This window comes from Nesoenas mayeri (genome assembly GCF_963082525.1).
Source record: "Nesoenas mayeri genome assembly, chromosome: Z".
In the NCBI taxonomy this organism is placed as follows: Eukaryota; Metazoa; Chordata; class Aves; order Columbiformes; family Columbidae; genus Nesoenas; species Nesoenas mayeri.
In genome coordinates, this window is record NC_137542.1 from 4,709,139 (window position 1) to 4,729,129 (window position 19,991).

The 19,991-nt window shown below is 37.0% G+C and overlaps 1 protein-coding gene across 1 annotated transcript in view; it reads left to right on the top strand.

Annotated features, from left to right (window-relative positions):
• EDIL3 (EGF like repeats and discoidin domains 3) overlaps positions 1-17,540 on the top strand; it is a gene marked incomplete at both ends in the record, with an annotated part of 256,953 nt that extends 239,413 nt beyond the window's left edge. The window contains 2 exons of the mRNA XM_080362067.1: positions 7,551-7,706; positions 17,391-17,540. Of these exons, the coding sequence (XP_080218193.1) occupies positions 7,551-7,706; positions 17,391-17,540 (306 nt within the window). The remainder of the gene's footprint in view (positions 1-7,550; positions 7,707-17,390) is intronic.
• Positions 17,541-19,991: the final 2,451 nt, after the last annotated feature.

The window sequence follows — 19,991 nt, forward strand, 5'->3', positions numbered from 1 at the left end:
TCCGTATGAAAACAGTATTATCTTGTGTGTGCTGCAGGCAGGATTTACCAATGTGCTGATACTAGGACTGCAGAACATCAACTGCCTTGAGTTCCCATAGGAAATGAGTAACAACTCCCTTTGGCATTTTTGAAAATCCAAATCCTAAGGCTAAAATTTCCTGCCTTTTTTTTTTTTTTTTTTTTCCTATTTTACATTTTAGGTTTGAGATAGCAATAAAATGAGATTAGTCATGGTTTAGTAAAGTGTAGTTATAAAAAGTTTCTCCGTGAGAAATAGATGCTGCTTTTAAAATGGCTGTGCAGCTGATCAAATATATCTGAGTTATCTGAATTTTTACTAAAATGCTGAAAAAATCAATAGTAATTCAGGTGGATTTTTTTTTTCTTTTTTTTTCTTTTTTTTCCTATAATACCTAGATAACTATTACTAAGTACATAAATACATTAATGAAGGATTCAAACAGTTTGTACTATTTAAGAAGTAGCTGCTCCTTAAGAATTTCCCATGCAAGTGAAGTGACGTGTGAGCCTGTGTGTGTGATTCACTTTAAAAATTCCAGAATAATGGCCTGAGATCTATTTTGACAGTCCATGCAGATTTCACACCCCAGGTTCTTGAAATTGTATTGGGGACAGATGACAGTACGTGGTATTCTTTTTAACTTGTTATGTACAGTTGCTGCAGTCAAAAAGGGATTCAGAGGGAAACAAGTTAATAAGCCTAGAGGACTACAGACCCTACATGTATTGTGGCATGATGTTAAAATAATGTTAGAGGTCTAAGGTTAAACTGAAAAAGAAGCAAGAAAAACAAATGCCCCATTTTTAAAGAAGAAAAAAAATGGCACTCCAATCTTTATTTCATCTGAAAACAACCCATTTTAATTTTAAACATGTGCTAGCTAATACAGACTTAATTAATATAAATACATTTTATTTTATTTAAAAAGAATGAAAATCCTTTTTCATGGAACATTGAACAAAATGTTCTCGAATTCTTCTTCATATGAATTGTTGTGTCTTCTTCTAGAGCATTTCTTTTTGTCTGATGACTTATTTTCTTACTGTAATTTTTTTCAGGTTTTATTAATATTTACCCTAATAGTGTACATTTAAGTGACTATATTAAAAACACTATGCTACATATACTGCTGCAATACAAGTTAGATTTCTTTACCAAGAATGTATAGTTGCATGATTGTTTTTTTCCTTTGAAGATTTTAGATGCAACTAGGCCTGATGGATTATAGCTGCTTAATTTTTCTTTTTTTTTTTCATATAAGCCTTTGTAAAACGGCATGAAATGAGGAGCTTCATAGTTTATGAACAACAATTGTTACTGAAATGTTATTAGAAACATATAGATATCGCACATCTGTGGCAAATGTACTGTACCATCACCAGTTTTCCTATTATATCTAGTATTTGTGCATCGAGAATGTTAAGCACTTGCATCTGATGCAATAGGATAAGGACAGCTGCAGTTCTGCCTTTATGCTGTAGGCAGTGCAAGCCTGTCCCTCCTTTTCTTAGACTTGGGTGCAGTTAGCAAGTATCTGAGTGTGCCACTTTACCCAGCGAAAATCATGGGAGTCACAAGTTTTTAAACGAAGATTAAATAACCCTGAGTGCATTACACTGTCTTAGTGAGATTCAGGTGCCCAACCACGAGTCTCTATCACTACATTAAGCATCTCAAAATATCTGAGACCTCTTTACAAGAGCAGCAGATGTGATAGCAGATCTGCACCATGGTGTAATAGCAGCTGGAGACTATGCAGGCCTTCTTTTTTCTGCCCTTTGAGGGTAAGGATTGCTCCCATCTTGGCAGTGCTCCCCTCTTATTCTCACAGGTGTTGGATCTAGGTTTCTTTCTTTTTGATCCATGGTGCTTTTAGTCTGAGGGACTCCTTTATTTTCCAAATAGAGCAGGACTACCCAGAATTTAATCAGAATTATCTGGAAACAAGTGATTAAAAAAAAAAAATACAACACCAGAAAAATAAAAATATGTCAGAAAAAAATGAGATCTCTAAAATTGCAAAAAAAGCTGGGCATAGGATTAGCTATACTGGGAACAGAAATAAAGGGGACAAAAATGATCATTTTAAATAATTATTTAAAAACATTATTCAGCTAACCTGAACTCTCAGCACACCTTACACCTCAACTGTCTCCTTTGCGTCTTCGAATTGAAGCTGAGATTGTATGTCCTGAGAGGACGAGATCCACAGCTGAAAGTCAAGTGAGCCATCTCAACATTATCTTCATCATGAAGTAGGACCTGGTGCCCCCTGCATTCTGAGGGTTCTTTGTTCTCCTTTAACATTACAGAGTAGATAGGGAGTGTGTTATTTTTACAAACTGTCTTCACTTTTCATGCTTTGGTTCACATGATGGAGTATCCTCATGGGGCATGAAATGCAATCCTTGCAGATGAAATTAGGCCAAAAGACATGCTTCAAAAGTTGGCCAAGAGTAGCTGAAAGTAAAAACCCTGCAGCACACACTATGTAGACATCCTGTTCTCCACATCAGCTGTTTTGCCTCACAGGTCTGTGCTCATTGCACTGTGCTGCTTTTGAGTGTAAATGCAGTCTACCTGTGTTTATTGGGTTAGCTGTCTCCAATGCTTCCACACATGGATCTCATGAAACCTACCCCCATGAAGCAGGTTTCACAAGGCCAAGTGCTGGGTCCTGCACTTGGGTCACAACAACCCCAGGCAGCACTACAGGCTGCGGGGAGAGTGGCTGGAAAGCTGACAGACAGAGAGGGATCAGGGGGTGTTCATTGACAGCCTGAGCCAGCAGTGTGCCCAGGTGGCCAAAAAGGCCAACAGCATCCTGGCTTGTATCAGGAATAGTGTGGCCAGCAGGACTAGAGAAGTGATTGTGCCACTGTACTCGGCACTGGTGAGGCCCCACCTTGAATCCTGTGTTCAGTTTTGGGCCCCTCATCATAAGAAGGACATTGAAATTCTAGAGAGAGAGTGCAGAGAAGGTGATGAAGCTGGTGAGGGGTCTGGACCACAAGTGTGATGGGAGCAGCTGAGGGAGCTGGGGCTGTTCAGCCTGGAGAACAGGAGCTGAGGGGAGACCTTATCACTGTCTGCAACTGCCTGAAAGGAGGTTGTAGCATGGAGGGTGTTGGTCTCTTCTCCCAAGTAGCAAGTGATAGGACAAGAGGAAATGACCTGAAGTTGTGCCAGGGGAGGTTTAGACTGGATATTAGGAAAAGATTCTTCCCAGAAAGGGCTGTCAGGGATGGTAACAGGCTGTCCAGGGCAGTGGTGGAGTCACCATCCCTGGAGGTGTTTAAAAGGCATTTAGACAAGGTTTTCAGGGACATGGTTTAGTGCTAGAGTTGGTTAGGTTAGGTTAGGTTAGGTTAGGTTAGGTTAGGTTATGGTTGGCCTTGATGATCCTGAGGGTCTCTTCCAACCAAAATGATTCTATGATTCTTCTGCTGAGGCCTGTCCACGTATGGCTTATCATTCCTGTGTTGTCCTGCCTTTTTAATAGTCACAGCAAATGCCTAGAACTTAATTTGTTTCCGTCAAGAATGTGGAAGAAGGAAAAGACATGTTGGGAGTGAGGAGAGGGTGTTCAGAATGTTATGGTTGGTATTTCATGGTCCATCTACTCAAATTGTACTGAGCTTCCTGATATAACAGAGACCCAAGACAGTAGATTGTGGTAGGCAATGCATCACCATGATGAGTATTGAGTCCAGAAGCAGCATAGCTGTGCTCAGGCACACAAACACAGTTGTACTGCTTTCAGATCCCAACTTATGGGTAACTGTCCCAAATGTCTAGAAGTGTTCCATCCTTACATTCCTGCTCTTGGGAGAAGTGAGTGTTGCCAGTTAGATAGTGTCTGCATCTGTAAGTTGCAGTTCTCAAGGAGTTTGCCTGCAAAGGTGACTATAGGAAGAATGGGCACATCTACATAGTCAGATGCTGAGAGTTGAGGTTTATTGGCTTCAGACTACTCAGAGCAAGGAGAGACTATGCATGTGACTTTTCTCCTGATCAAGTAGACGTACTTACAGTACAAATACGAGTCGCTTCACATCTAACTGAACACTGACACACAGTCCATGCTGTGCACTTATGCCATAGTTCATTAAAAATGTTTCCTATTCAGGTGGATTTATCTTTGTGTTTTTCTTAAATTAATTCTCCTCCAAATCACACTGAATCGTCTTTAACATCTGAAGAAAGGTGGGAAATAGATATACACAAAGGGAGTAGATATAGCCCAAGAGAGTTCTTTCAGACACAAGATGTTAAACTGCTTTTTGATCAGCTGCTTGTAGAAATGTACATTAAACTGTAAACCATGGCTCTTCTTGTAACCAGCTAATGATCCTATCAGTTGCAGACTAATTGCCTCTACTTCGTTCTAAATTCTACTGCACTAAAAAAGCCAAAGTCACATTCTGATCCTGTTAATCACATTCCGCTTTGAAGAGTACGTGGTGGTTTTGTGTTAATTCAACTTCTCTCCCTGGTAATTTATTTGATTGCCTGTTAGTTGCAATCTGCACTAACTGAATAAATGTATTCTGCATCCTGATGGGAAGTTATGACTTGTGTTTAAGCTACTTTAATGCAGATGTTTTGCCTAGAGATTGGGGCAAATTATTTTCACCTTTCTGCTCTAAAGCACTTTCAATAGGAAGAATGAAAAGCAAGGCTGTTAACTCTTTGTAGAAGTTTATAAAGCAACAGATAAAAAGCAACATTTCTTTAATGCTAAGTTAATAGCAATCTTCATTGCCTGGAGGCTTCTCATCAGCTTGTGAATAAATATGTAAGTAAGATACTAAAGTATGAGAAGGAGATGCTGGTGCTATATCCTTTTATTCTTTTCCTCCATATCCAGCAATATGTATTGTCTGTATTGTCAAGACCAAAACCAGAGCCTATTCATTACTTCTCTTATGTTTATTATTTTAAATATAATACACACACACACAGACACACACACACACACACACACATTCTATCTCCATAGTGCTACGTAAGTCTTTCAGAGAAAGACTGAACATATGCCAAATTACCTTTCAGCTTCCCTCATCATTTTTGTGAGCAAGAGTACAAGGCCACTGGATATGTCTTATAAGCACAAAACAGTTGTTCCTAGGACATTTTTATTAACACTGGATCTGTGTGATAATAAAGATTTATCGTTATTTTACCTTTTAAATCCTCTGAATCTTAATGAGAATGTTTGCTCACTGTTCTGAATTTCAATGAGAAATACTCTGAGTGTCATGGCCATGTTAAATATTTGTGAAATCCTTTTAGATTACTTTCAACATTTTAAAAATAAACAAGTTTTTACGGAGCCATTTTTTTTTTCAAATTAACAGAAGATACTTTAACTTTTAGTATAAGAATCATTCTCTGCTAAAAAGAAGTTACACTTGGAAAATGCTAATGTTAAGACTATTTATCATCTAAAATTGACTCCAAAATGTTCAAATGTTCCCTGGAATTGTGGATCAATTAGTGATTCCTCAGCAGATCAGCCTTTTTGAAAAACAGACTATTCATTTAGGCTCCAAAATATTTGGAAGGAAGGTCTGGAGACATAGTGCTTATTAATTCAAGAAAGACTTGTACTAATTAGCAGTGTTCATTCCCAAGAGGTCCACTTAAGCTACGGAAGCAAATGCTCCTGCACACCTCACAGAGGAAAAGTCCCTCCAAGCAGTGCATGAGAACATCCAAAGTGGACTCCTCCTCTGAGTAATCATTGATTCAGTCTCTCCATTGGCCAAAGAGAAAACAGAAAGAAAGAGTTTTGCCTCCCAAAGATACTTCTCTCATATTCCAGGCTGCTTCTCTGAGCAACATTGCTGCTATCAGTCAGAAATAAATTAGTTCATTCTAGTAGAACCAAAACTCTTGAACCATCTGTGGAAAATGACATTTTTTACTTACTGTCATAGTGTCTCCATGTTGAACCTTTTAAGTTATTCCTTTTCTTAAAATAATTCATTACTCATTATTTGCTACTTGTCTTCAAATGTTCAGGCAGGGGTCTCCAGTCTTCCTTGTCTGATTGCTCTAAAGACTTATTTTTCCTATATAAATGTACTCTTATGCTTTCCTGTGTTTTCTTCTTTGTACAGTGCAAACTCTATTTTCTATCTTTCAAAGGCTTCAGCCTGGACTAGCTGACTTCTTAGGTTTGTTTATTTTAGCTTCTCTTCTCATGAGTGATTTCTTATGCTTGCATCACATCTGTTCTTCTGTCCTTCCCACATTCCAGTCAAAATCTAGTTTGCTCAGAGGGGCTCAGCTTCCCAAAATCACAAGACTGCATCTTCAGTATTTCATCAGCCAGAGATCCTTTATTTCTTCATCTTCTGTTTTTAAATTTTTGCTGTAAAAACATGTCACTCATCTTCTCATGGAGTTCAGCACTCCCCTCATTTTACTGTGATATTTTTTAGTATTAGTCTCTTGCCTGATTTAATGGAGATTATTAAAAATGCCAACTGCTTCACAGCCATTTATTGTTTGAAATAAATCTACCTTTTTTCTTTTCTTTACTGGCTCAGCACATTGCTGGATGACACAGAATGAAGCATCAATTTTACCTTCACATTTCAAGAAAATGTCAATTTTGATTGGGAATTCAGCTCCTACATTCTTCCTCTAAAAATACATTATTAGGTCAATTTGCTTCTGTTATTGTACTGTATTCCTTGATCATTTTATTCCAAGGCATCTGGCCCAAATCTGCTACATTCAGTGTTGGGTTCTGGTTCAAAAGAACTGATCACAGATGTGCTGACCTATGTTAAAGCCACTTGAAAGCTCAGATTTTATTACCCTTTAAGATTCTTAAGATTCTTTTTTAAAGTCTTATGCTAAGATTATAAAATGAAGAAATGAAAAAAAAAAAATATATCAAAGAACTAAGAAGTCAGAGCTTTAGGGGTAGAAGAAGAAATAAAGGCTTAAAGAGAGAAGAAAAGTTCAGCAAGAAAAGAAGTGTGATAGCAAATGTTTTAAAAGACTTAGTAAAGCACGAACTTCATCACCGTGAAGGAAATGGAAAGGCACTTGTAGAATCAGCCTTTGGCATATTGAATTATGATTGTTAGAAGCACATGGAAAGACTTTTTGGCTACAAATTATTTGCCGTGGAGACAGTGTATGGCACCTAGCACAACGGATATGTTTCAAGATTAGCCCTGTTGTGCCATTAGGTGGTATAAACAAGTAACAAAGAGACAACAAAAGTAAATTGATTTGGAGCTTGCGGAATGAAAAGTTACCATCAACGGTGTCAGCATGTGATGGTCATGGTTGCAACGCTGTGTAAAGCAACTTCCTGGGCTGGGTCATCTCTCACTGTGCTCTAAGGGTCTTCTTAACAACCCTGGGTTTTCCTGTACCCAAGAGCTGTCTGCAATGCGTGACACGCTGCACCACTTTGCTTTACTGTGGTGTAATTTATACCGCCAACCAAAACTGTTCTAATTACATCCTCCTGTGTTTTGTTTTATTTCCCTTTTGTTTAGGTTGATCTGCTTGTCCCTACAAAAATCACTGGCATAATCACCCAAGGAGCTAAAGATTTTGGTCACGTCCAGTTTGTGGGGTCCTACAAGCTTGCTTACAGCAATGACGGGGAGCACTGGATCATATATCAAGATGAAAAACAAAAGAAGGATAAGGTAAAGCAGAGGCAAAACTGGTATTTTGGTTGCATTTACAGAGGACTAGACCTGTAGTAGCTCCAATGCTGCAAGCCTGTAGATTATTGCATGCTGCTTGCTTTATAGGGTTCCATACACATAGGATCCCAAAGAAAAAAGTCAAGGTGAATAAAAAAGAGTCATATAACACAACGACACTCACAGTGCAGTAGTATCATACCTATCAGTGCAATGCACCTGATTTAATGCTGTTGAATATGGGACATAAAATTTTACAGTTCTCCATTTACTAGAATTATTTCTTCCTTTAGCTCTAGAGGAAAAGGTATATAAATAGTGGTTTATTTGTGTATTCAAAAACAGTATCTCCGTGCATATTTTGAAAAGTATGCACTATTTTCTGTAATTTTCTGTAAACCACATCTTTAGTGTACCTCATTACCTAGCCATTTTGGATTGATTTTTTTTTTTCTGGAAATTAATCACTACAGTTCCAAATACCCAATGGAAAGATTATTTCTTTTTATTACACTATTAAATGAATATAAAACATAAAAACTTTCACAACTTCCTTTGCAAGTGTTGAATGAAAGTCTTAGAGAAAGTGTAGGTTTGCTGATTGATCTACCTGGAAGCATTTAACTTTTCTCTTATTATTTAGGATGTTATTCATTATACCTTTTCTTTAAACTGTATAACACTTCCATACTGCAAATACCTGAATTAATAATATCATCTGTTAAGAAAGAGATTACAGCATATGCATTGCTTAAGGGAAACATTAAGCAAGCCAACAAAATGTGAATGATTTATTAAATATCTTAGTGGGATTATGTCTGATTGAAACAAAAGATACATTAATAAAAATACCAGATGGATGAAATGTCTGATAATGCATGTCTCAAGTTTTTAACATCTGTATTCAGGGTGGTAAATGCTCCCAGTTGTACTTATTTTTCTTACAGTAAACAAAAATTCTTCAGCAAAAAATTAATACCCTTCATATAGGTCTATTCAATTCATTTGTTTGAAGTAATGAGAAAGCTTTGGATGTGTATTGATTGACATGTGTTGTATGAGTAAAGATAGATCTATTGATGAGGGTTTAGACAACTGCATCTCTTAAGTTTCACTGATTTTAAATGATTGATCAAATGGACACCCATTTATGAAGAGGTGTCCTAAATTACTGGAGTAAATATGTACATAACTTTGTGTGTGCATGGAAATATAAGATTATTATCCAAAGACGACACTGTAAAGTCCCACTCTTAAAAGCCAAGTGGCAGTTCGCTGTGATTTTATCCTGATTATATCACTGATATATTTCCCCATCAAATTTAAAGGATTTTAGGAAAAACAAAATCAGTTGTTTTAGCCATCCAACTGAGAAGGTCCTGACACCAATGATTATGGATGTGTCTAGTATAATTGGTTGTCAGATAAAAATTGGAAACAAACCACTTACCTTTCATAGACATACCGTAAATGCATTCAATATAAATGACAGATAGTCACTTCAGTACTTTGTACACATCCCATTTTTAATCCTGGCATTTAAAAACAGAAGCAAAAGTTCTACTGTGAAAGAAATGTCTTATCCAAGCCAAACTTCTATTAGCGAACTGTTGCATTTGTTTTATTGAAAAAGGGAATGAGCATGTGTTCAAGCCTCTGGTGAGAGCCACAGTAATAGTTGCAAGCAAATCTAAAAGAAAATGCATTCTCACTTAACAGCATTGTTCCAATCCACACTTGTTTATACCCTTTGCCAAGGCAATTAAATTATTTTTGCTTTCATCATCAGCTGGATTGTTAGTTGTTGTATGCATAGCCAATTAGGAACAATGCAAAACTCTTAATCATTGTCTTATTAAAACATCTCACATCCCGTATTAATTAACATTTTCAAAAAAAAAAAAATAGATGCATCTTATGATTCTTTAACAAATCAAGAGCAATTAAAAGCAGAGTGAGATCTAATACACTTGGCTAGAAATTAGAAGTTATAATTTCTGAATTTAAATGTGTATGAAATAAACAAACAAGATCATTTGATGCAAGTCTAGACCTCAGTCTGTGATACACAAACATTAATCTAAAATATCTTTACTATTTTTAATATGACAGTAGTCTGGGAAAGTCAAAAGTCAGATGGCAGAGTGTGACATTCCAGAAATGCCAGGTGTCAATCAGTGAACTAGGCAAAACTTCATAGGAGGTAGAACTCAGTAGAAAATGGGATTCAACAACCCCCAGTTCCCTTCCTGCCACTGTAGTAGTAGGTGCAAACAGTTCCTTGCTAGAAGTAAGGCCTAATCCACCCACCTGTCCATTGCCTCATGCAATGCGCATAACCTGCGCCATTCTCCATCAGATTATTATTTAATATGTTGAAGAAACCGCCGGTTCTTAAAATTCTGGTATATAAGCAATCTGTTATAGTGTTTACAGTGACACAGGTTGCCTATCCCCCTCCCCGCAGTATATCCACTTTATTCTCAGAGGACCCAAATACCTGACTGTATCTTCCTCTTTTCAGACAGTTTGGTTTGATTAAAACATGTTAACTTATTTCTTCTCAATTTCTTTTTGGGGAGAAAAATAGTCTTCATTCTTTCAGACTTTCCTCAAAGGGTATGTTTTCTCAACATCAAATCATTGCGCTTGAACCAGCTCTTCCTGAATTGTGGTTTCCTAAGCTTGTTGCAGCATCATGATCTTTAGCACAGAACTTCTGCCTGCTCCATCATTTTCCATATTGTACCTGTGAACTTGGTTATATTCATTATTGAGAATACGTAAATTGCATTCAGCCAGTGGCATGGAGCGTCATCCAGTAAAACCTTCCAGTTTGACACCAAACCCTTCATCACCACTCCAACCGTGTCAACGAAGTGTGCCCTGATGACATTTGCCCTCTGCATGTGTACGGCACCAGAAATACTGGCCATATTCTGACCTGTGGCAGTGGAACAAAAATATAGATGAAAAACAAAACAAAACAAGACAAGACAAAACAAACAGAAAACCCACACAAAAACAAACAAACAACAACAAAAACAGCTAAATAAAAAACAATGCTGAACTTCATCCATGGGGAGCAGAAGAACAATGGTGTCATTGGTCCTGTCTGACAGTAACATCTTTGCACAGGATCTACAACAATTTCCTTTGTTTAAGTTAAGATAAAATATTTGGTCCAAAATGCAAGAATATTGTAGAAAAAAACTGTTTTCACAGAAAAGAGAAACTTTCATGAACTGTTTCTTCTGTCCCCTGGAGATACAGAAGTGAAATAATAAATAGATACTGGCAACTATTAAAAGCAGCAAGCATAAGTTATCCATAATTTACCCTGATTCTATTTATTAACTGAATATCTTGATACCTTCTATGAATGATACAAAATATAGATTTCTTATTACCTCTGCAGGTGATTTACTCATCTTTACTCATCCTGTGATCCTTGTACAACCATCCAATAATTTAGGAGAAAAATGGTTCCAAAAACTTTCAGGGAAAGAAAGACAGGATAAAAGAAAAATAACTACTGTCAAAGTCCTAACAAAATGCATCATTTTACATTCTGGAAAAGCAAAGATAAAAAGAACATCTCAGACATATAAAATATGGAGATATTGATAGGTTGATAATAATGATTTATGGATTAATGTTGTGGCTTTAAAACACCTTGAAGTAAGAGCTGAGAACTTAATCCTGCTTGGTGCTGGATATCTCACTGTTCAGCAGCCTACAGGATGAGTTCTCGTGTATCAGTGGATCTCAGTGAATTTCTGAAGCTATTCACTTCTGCTTTGGTATTTGTGAAGTTATTTTTAAAAGAAAAAAAAATATTAGTATCTTGTATTCACAAGTGCACTATAGTGCACAAGTGCACTATACTATGCCTGTATCTTTGACCAATCTGCAGCAAATCAGTTGTTTCAAACAGAAGGAAATATGGTGTCCAGTTTTCTTTGCAACATTTCTAATAAAAAAGCTGTTCCAAGAACAGTGGATCCTGCAGCTCCTGTTTGTTTTAATAACCAGTCATTTGACTTCACATCTTTGATGAACTTCTATAAATGCAGACAAAAAGGTACTGGGGGGAAAAAAAAAAATAAACAAAACAGCATCTCTTCAAAACATGAAGCTTTTCTCATTCATTTAAAATAGTTTGAATTAGTTCACTGGAAAATACTAAAGCTTTTCCTGTTGTCCTCAAGAAACAAAATAACTTACTTTGCAGGCTGGCAAACAGGAAAAAAGTACATGTTAGTAAAAAGACCAGAGCTAATAGCTATCTTGTTTTTCTCAACTAGAGGTCAGTAGCTCACTATGCCTCCAAAGCTAAGAACCTCCAAACCAAATTTGACCTTATTTTTTTTTAAATTACATTCCACACGTGATTTATAAATTGCACAGCCTGTGTTAGATAACTCAAGGCCAGCTGCAATATCAAATGACATTTTAGAGGCTGGTTTTTTTTTTTTTTAATAAGATGAGAACATTTGAAAGTATTCTAAAGTAATCTAACAATCTGCAGCACTGTCAGTCATTATAAGCCATCAGCGGTGCAATTAATTGCAAGTAGACAATGTCCAGTATGCAAATGTCCACCAGATTTGTGCACAAAATTGTGAACTAGTTATAAGTTATGTGATTTGCATATCTCGTTAATTGCCATAGCAATGGAAGACAGGAACCTACTTATAAATGAAAAGTTAGATCATGTCAGATTAAAAATCTTTCTACTAGATTTGCTAACAATTTTTCTGTATGGTGTAACACCTGGTTTACACTGATAAATTAAATTCCTACATGTAATATACATACTTGGCACAGTTAAAGAACATTCTTAGTAGCATTATATTAATTATTATTATTTAAAATTATGATTTAAAATCATATTTGACAGTGATTTTTTTTTTCATGCACTGATTTAAATTATGGGTGACTTCTACTTTCAGCTAAGTTAATATTATTTGTATCAGAGTAAGATCTAGCTATACGCATTCTAGGTTGTGTCTCCAGCACACATATCACTCTCCCTCATACTACAATAAGAGCTGAAGGAAGACAATGTGCTCATTTTAACAGTCTCTACCCTGAATTTCTGTAAGCATTTCTGGAGGGAGGTTGGTCTTCAAAATATTTCTCTCTTGCTTGGTTTTGAACCTTCTATCATAAAGCACTTATAAACTATGCATAGTGCAGTAATTCCCACTTTAGTAGCATCAGTAGATAGATCACCCCAGATACCCAGATACAACATCTACCTGATGTTGTTCACTTCACCATGAACAAAAAAAACTTCAAGTAAATGGTCTATTCAAATCTGCAAATTCCCTCTCTTGCTTAAGCAAGTCTTCTTCAGTGAATATTAAGAAAGAAAAGAAATGTTTCCAAAATTAAAGAATATGGCTGAAAAAAATTACTTTTCATGCAGTTTTTGTATGAACAATGCCCCCTTTTTTTTTTGCCCAAACACTGAGATGTCCTGCAGTGAAGCGAACTCCAAAAAGAAGCTAGGTCTGGCTCTGCTTTTAAAATAATCTGCCTGTAATATGAGCAGGATTAACTGCTCCATTAAATAACGTCTTTAAAATATTCTGCTCAGAATAAAATATATGGTCAAGATATAGCACCCAACATAGTGACTTTACCATCTAAGGCTTGAATATTGAAGTCTCAGCTCTCAGCCATTATCATAAATAGCAGAAGCCAATACAGACTTTTCATGCAATTTTTTTTGCAAGACATGAGATCCAGAAAGATTCTCTGTGGACAGAATTTTTATCCTCCTCGCACTTCCACTGACTCAGTACCACAAACAATCTTTCCCACTGCAGCCACGTGTTAATGAATGTGCTCTAAAACCTGGTTTCCACCTCTACATTTGGAACAAAGCAAACATTCCTCGTAATAAATTCCACTTTTCCCAAGCTATTCTTCTTGAGATATTTCTTATAAATTATTCTAACATAAAGCAAACAATAGTTTTATTTTTAAAATATGAAGTAATTTTAATTGTCATTATATGGGATTTGCTGCTCATGCCATAAAACACTCGGTTCTATTGAAAACTCTTAGTGAATGTTTGAAGGCAAGACATCCAAATTGCTTGTTGGACACAATTATAAACAAGACTTGTTTATATTTCAGAAATATTTTTTGCAGAGAATATCAGTACATATTTTTGAGGTTTTCTTTCCCTTTTGCATTAACTGATCACAAAACGAAGTATCATACCTAAAAGTATAACAACATGCATTTTCTACTTTTTATTTTAATAGCAGCTGTAAGAGAGTAAGTTGCAGAGGAGCTACACATATGTGTGTGGGGTGTGTATGTGTAAACTTGCTGAAGCTGCTGAGCAAATGTTTTAGCAAATTACACCTTTTAAGCACGCAGAGTGACATAATTAGATATATGCACTGTAAATTCTCTAACGTTTTATGACAAGATTGTCAAAACGCAGGAGTTTTGTGCCACTTTTGCCAACACAGGCACCTTGCAACGTGGGAGCCACTGGGCTGGGTGAGGATGAAGCTCTGTCCAAGGGAGGGAGCATCCTGCAGCAGATGACTAGAGAAACAGAAAACATAGGGCTGTTATTCTTCCCCAGTACACCATCCCGGCCTCTGGCTTTCTTCAATCCGTATTTTTAATAGCCCCTGCTGATTTTGCCCCAACAGTCTACCTGATTTTAACAGTATTTAAAGGCTGTGGAAAATGTGCCACAGTTTAATTCTGTGTTGTATGGGGAACTGTGACCTTTAAGGTGGCTTAGGACATTCCTTGTCCCCTCATGGCTCTGATAAGGGGACAGCATAATATTGCTTGTTATTGATTTTTTCCATGCCACTTATAATTTTATAGACATCTGTCATATCTTGTTTCAAGCTGAATAGACTTAGTCCATTCAATAATTTTCGAAAGGACGTTCTTCTGTGCTTGTGGCCATCTTGCCACTTCACTCTGTGTATTTGCTGTTTGAGATAAGGCAGGACCAGATCTGCACCCACCCAGAACTCAAACTGAAATGTGCACTGGCTTTATGCACTGACATGTTAATAACACACTCTGTTCTTTATTCCTTGACCACTAATCAGTTTGAGTTTTATTGTCACTGGGCATTTTTTTTTCATCTGAAAAATGACAAATGACCTATGTATTATAACTCTAACATGAGCTTTTTGAATGCTAGTAAGTGATTACAGTCTTCAGAGGTGTTGTATACTGAAACAAACTTCTCAGAAAAAAAAAAATGTGAGGAATGAATATTTATGGTATGAGGCTACCAGCTCTTAAAGAGCTTTTAATTATGTAGGTGGTTCATTTAGTATTGACTGGTTGGGCATAAAGCAACAGGTAATTAAAGAAAAATTACATATGGTTACAGAAATGGCTTTCTTCTACTGATGAGTCAGAAGTACAGTTTTTGTCCTTTGTCCTACCTTCTGTTTCCAAGTTTCTTCACTCCATTAGTGAACTTAGGCTGAAGTAAAATGAACAGTGATAAAGAATGTATCTTTCCCCTAAGAAATTTACCATGGATCCATGGCAAAGGCATCCATAAATTTTGTTCTTAGAATACTATATTTCATGCAAGTCACATCTGTGGATGCTGACGAAGCTTACCTCACTTTCTGATAAATTTATTTCCCTAAAATACTTTCTCTGATATAGCACATTTAGTTAATTTCTTGAAATTGGATCTTGAATTTTGAGGGAAGGTGGATTTCAGATTTGTATCAATTGACCTCTGAAACAGATGCATTTGACTTCAAATGCTAATGAAATCATATACAAGTTAGAAATAAAATTTAATTATTGTTTTCCTACCTTATTCAGCTGTATTTGTTGCTTGGTTTGCATCACATGCTTTCATTTATTTTGCATAGTCATATGTGGATACAAATACTGAGTCTGTAGATGGGTTCTTCTGGCAAAAAACGTTTCTTGTTCTAAACTGTCATCTAAATGTTATCTCTGAAATACATCTTCTGCAGGGAAAATAAAATAGAGAGTAAGAGAATTTTCCAGTAGTTCTGCAGCAAGAATTGTCTACAGTTCTGCATTGTTTATCATCTGGCTTGGTAAAAAATATCAACAGGTATATTGCATGCATACATACAGAAGAAATAAAAGGAAAAAAAATTACTTTTCAGCTTTCCTCGCTGCATATTGTGCATTGGGGAGCACCACTTTGTAACTTTAATAATAAGCTTACTACCTTTTATTGTATGCTGTATTGCCACAAATGAAACTCAAATTCAGAAACAATCTTATTATCCCAAGCTCCAGCTGATTTTATGTAATAAACATTGCATTTGGGTTGCAATATTTCCTGTGGTAAGTATATATATTTTTTTTTCCCTTAGACTCACAGCACTGTTGTTTCTGTGCCCAGTATGTCTGCGATTTTATCCATCTGCCTAAACTCCTGGGTGCTTTAATGCTCCCATCTCTGTGTTAGTGAGATGCCAGATGAGAAGGGAAATTTATCACTTGTGAAGGAGCATTACTTTTGGAAGATACACATTTTGTTCGAGATATGAAATTGATAGCAATTGAGAGAAGCTTTTGAAATTCAAAGAAAAGGTACAGCATAGAGACCAAAAAGTGGAAGTTTTCCTATAGTGCTTTGTAAATATGTCACGAAAGAACCAGCTTGAGAGCTAAAATAGTGGATCAGTCTCTTCTGAATTCAACCTCTGACATTTTTCCTAAGAACTTCAGGAAACTTGTCATTTTGCACTGATTCAGTCATGTAAGCACTTCTTCGGGAGGTCCATATTCCTTATCTGCATGTTTCAAGTGAAACTCATTCATTTCAAGTCGAAAAGCCATCACACACAGTTTTTACAAATGAAGAGTGAATTGGCTGACATTTTAAGAGAATGAACATTTCCCATAAAAAAACTGAAAATATCCGAAGAGAATAATCTGATCATTTTGCCAAAAAGTGGTGCTGTGGCCTTTGAATTTAAATAGCAGCTGCCAGGGGAAAAATCCAATGTTGTTTTAATACAGACAGAATTTTGGGAGCTCACTTCTGTATTGGTTAACTCATACTAGTGGAAATATAATAACATCATAGCATGCACTGTACCATGCAAGGATTTTTAAATTTGATCACAAACTGATGCCCTTAATTCAAATGCTGACTTTTGTTTGACAGAAGAAGATAGTATCCTTGATAGTCACTGACTTTACAAGGGGTTATATAGTTGCATCCAAGCTGAATTCATATGTGATAAAATGAAATCTCTTCTTAACTCTAATTATTGATGTTATTTTGTTGGAAACAATAACAGGATCTTGTGGGATTAATTTGACATGATACAAATGCCAAGTAAAAAGACATTTAATTTTTTTAAATGTTAATGGTTTCTATCTAAATTTTAGAGCAGGGGCCTGTGTGTTGGCAGAACAGCAGATTAAACTTTGAATCAAAACCTAAATGTGTACTGGGGCTGAGCGTGCCACATTCACACCCATCTTCAAGGTCCCTCGCATGCAATGAAACCCCCAGGTCTTAGCAAAGGCAGGTGCTGCTTTCAGCATCAGTTGGATGCCCACATGATCAAAATTCAGCCTGGGCATCAGGAAAGTGCCCTGGGACATCAGGGGTGTACCACAGCTCTTCCTTCAGCCACATAGGCTTAAATCTTCTCGTTACTTGCCTTTCAGGTGTTCCAGGGAAATTTCGACAACGACACGCACCGTAAGAACGTCATCGACCCTCCGATCTACGCCCGGCACGTCCGCATCCTCCCATGGTCGTGGTACGGCAGGATCACCCTGCGGTCAGAGCTGCTGGGCTGCACGGCGGAGGACTGAGGAGGAGGATCCCTGTTAAGCTTCGCAGCTCTTGGTGTAGCTAAAAGTCCTTCCGTAGAAGAAACTTTGCAAAGTCTGTAGGATGCTGACTGGGTTTTTCATGACCAAATGCTCATTATATGGTAGGCCGCTAATTGTCTTTCGCAAGGAGGTCTAAGCCTGCCCTTTAAATGATCCAATCCAATTTTGTCCTTGAAATCTGTTAGTGTTGTCCCTTCTGCTGTGGAATTATCTTTCTAGTTCTCCTTTGAGTTGTTCACACTAGTTGAAATGTGTTAGGGAAAGACAGCAGCATCCTTTTTACAAGGAAAGAGAAATAGCATGACAAAGCTAATTTGTAGCTTTAGAAATATTGGGCCGACGAGTTCTCCATAAATCATACTGTCATCTTACTTGCAAAAAGTGATACTGCAGCTTTTAGCAATAAGTTTACTTGGGGATGACTGCATTATAGTAATTGTGCCTATCAAACTCTGTCAGTATTTATGACATATTTTGGAAGATACTCTGTGGTACTGTAAAATGCAGTACCTGTGTCATTATGAGCTACCTTTCATCACTTTCATCTGAACAGCAGAGTCCATGCACCTAAAGGATTTTCCTAACTAACCCCATTTTCCTTGTCTATTTTGCATGCTATAGACATGACATCCACCTTTTCTGTTTAGTATCACTACTAATGTTATTTTCCTTAAAAGAGGTGACCTGTTTGCGTAGGGAACAAAATCTGCTATCAGTGTATTATGAAGTTAGTGAATTTGCCAAAGTTTGTTAATTCTGCTTGAGATGTGCTTTTTCAAGGAGGCTGAGATGAAATTCCAGGGCACTTGTGACACCTCATCTTAAGTACCCAGATAGGTAAAGGCATAAAGCACATCAGAAATCATCAGCCCATTTTGTGACTTGCCCAGGGGTGAGCACAAACCCTAGATGGAGCTGCCTGCCCAGTTACTTCTTTCAGAAACCTTTTTAATTTCTGTGAAGGGGTAAATGGGGGGTGGGAGAAGCAGGTGCTAAAATATACACAGGAGGGATGACTCCCTTACTGCCAGGAAATCCTCTCAATAGGTTTTTTCTTGTGTTGGTGGTCACAATCTTTCTCCCAGGTATGAAGGCAAGAGGTGTCATAGGAACTGACCAGAGCTTGTCCCTTGGCACCTTTCACTTCCAACTATGTCTTTTCATAAATATGCCAGTGAGCCTTGAGTAGGTGATTTTTGTCATGCCTCATCTACAGAAATGCTTCATACATGCTATGTTGTTGGGTTTTTTTTAACGGCATGGTAGCCAGAGACGACCTCAGTTTAAAAAGTAGGTTTGGGGAGGAAAATGGAGCAGTGGGAGGGACATTCTCCCTTGTGCCTCAGTTTCCTCTGATGATGGAGATAATGGTACCAACCTTTGTAGAGCACTCCAAGTTTCCTTGGAGTAAAGTGCTCTATTAATATTAGAGTAGCACCTAAGTCTAAAAAAATCCCAGGACAAAGGAGCGAGGAGATGTTTTATCTGTTACCTAAAATAACAGCATGTGGGATTACTGCCACTCTTTTAATTTCATAACATGCTGATGTGGAGAAAGATAGATAGTTAGATAGATAGTTATACAGCTGCATGTTCTAGCAAATGCCACTGAACTTATTTTTTTGTCACTGTTACATTCTCACTAAAACTCTGAAGTATGAACCTGAGTGCTGCTTCCCAGGCAAACAGCTATTTGGCCCACAGTCTGCAAAGGGCAAGGTTTACTTTGGAAACAAAATGGTTTGGATTTAAAAAACCTGCATTTACTCACACATTCTCCACCACAGACAAAATATATTATCCATTGAACTGTGAAAGACTCTAGAATAGCAGCCAGGCATTTTACATACAAGAATTGGGGATATATTGGTGGCGGTTTTCTGATAGTGTCACTTAAACTGTCACATTTTAACAAACAGAACACCCTGCCTCTATAAAATGACTTAATCCTTAAACTGTATTTATACAAGTATTTATTTTATAAGGCTTAGACATTTAAAGACTTCTAAAAAAAAGAGTCTTGTAAAGGTAAAAGTATGTGTAAGAAATGTTGAGGTCCTGTGCAACACTGCTAAGTTTGTTCTTTATTTTTTACTTTGTGCTGCATAACAAAAGCCACTAGACTGTTACTGTCTTGTCTGTAACTGTGTTAACAGCATTCCTTAACGATGTATATATGGAGGGGTCTTCAAGCATAGTGAGCGATTTTAAAGAGAAAGTCAACCATGATGGTACTTCTAAAAATGCTGAATAATGGAGGACAAGCGTATTCCTAAATTACCTACTGCCCATGTTTTGCACTTTAGGCTCTACAAAATAAACAACCAAAAAATAGTAATATTTCTATCTTTAAGGCACACACAATATTTAAAGAGGTCCAAAAAATATTTTCTTGTTGTGGGAGAGCAATTGACTCTGAAATGAATTACA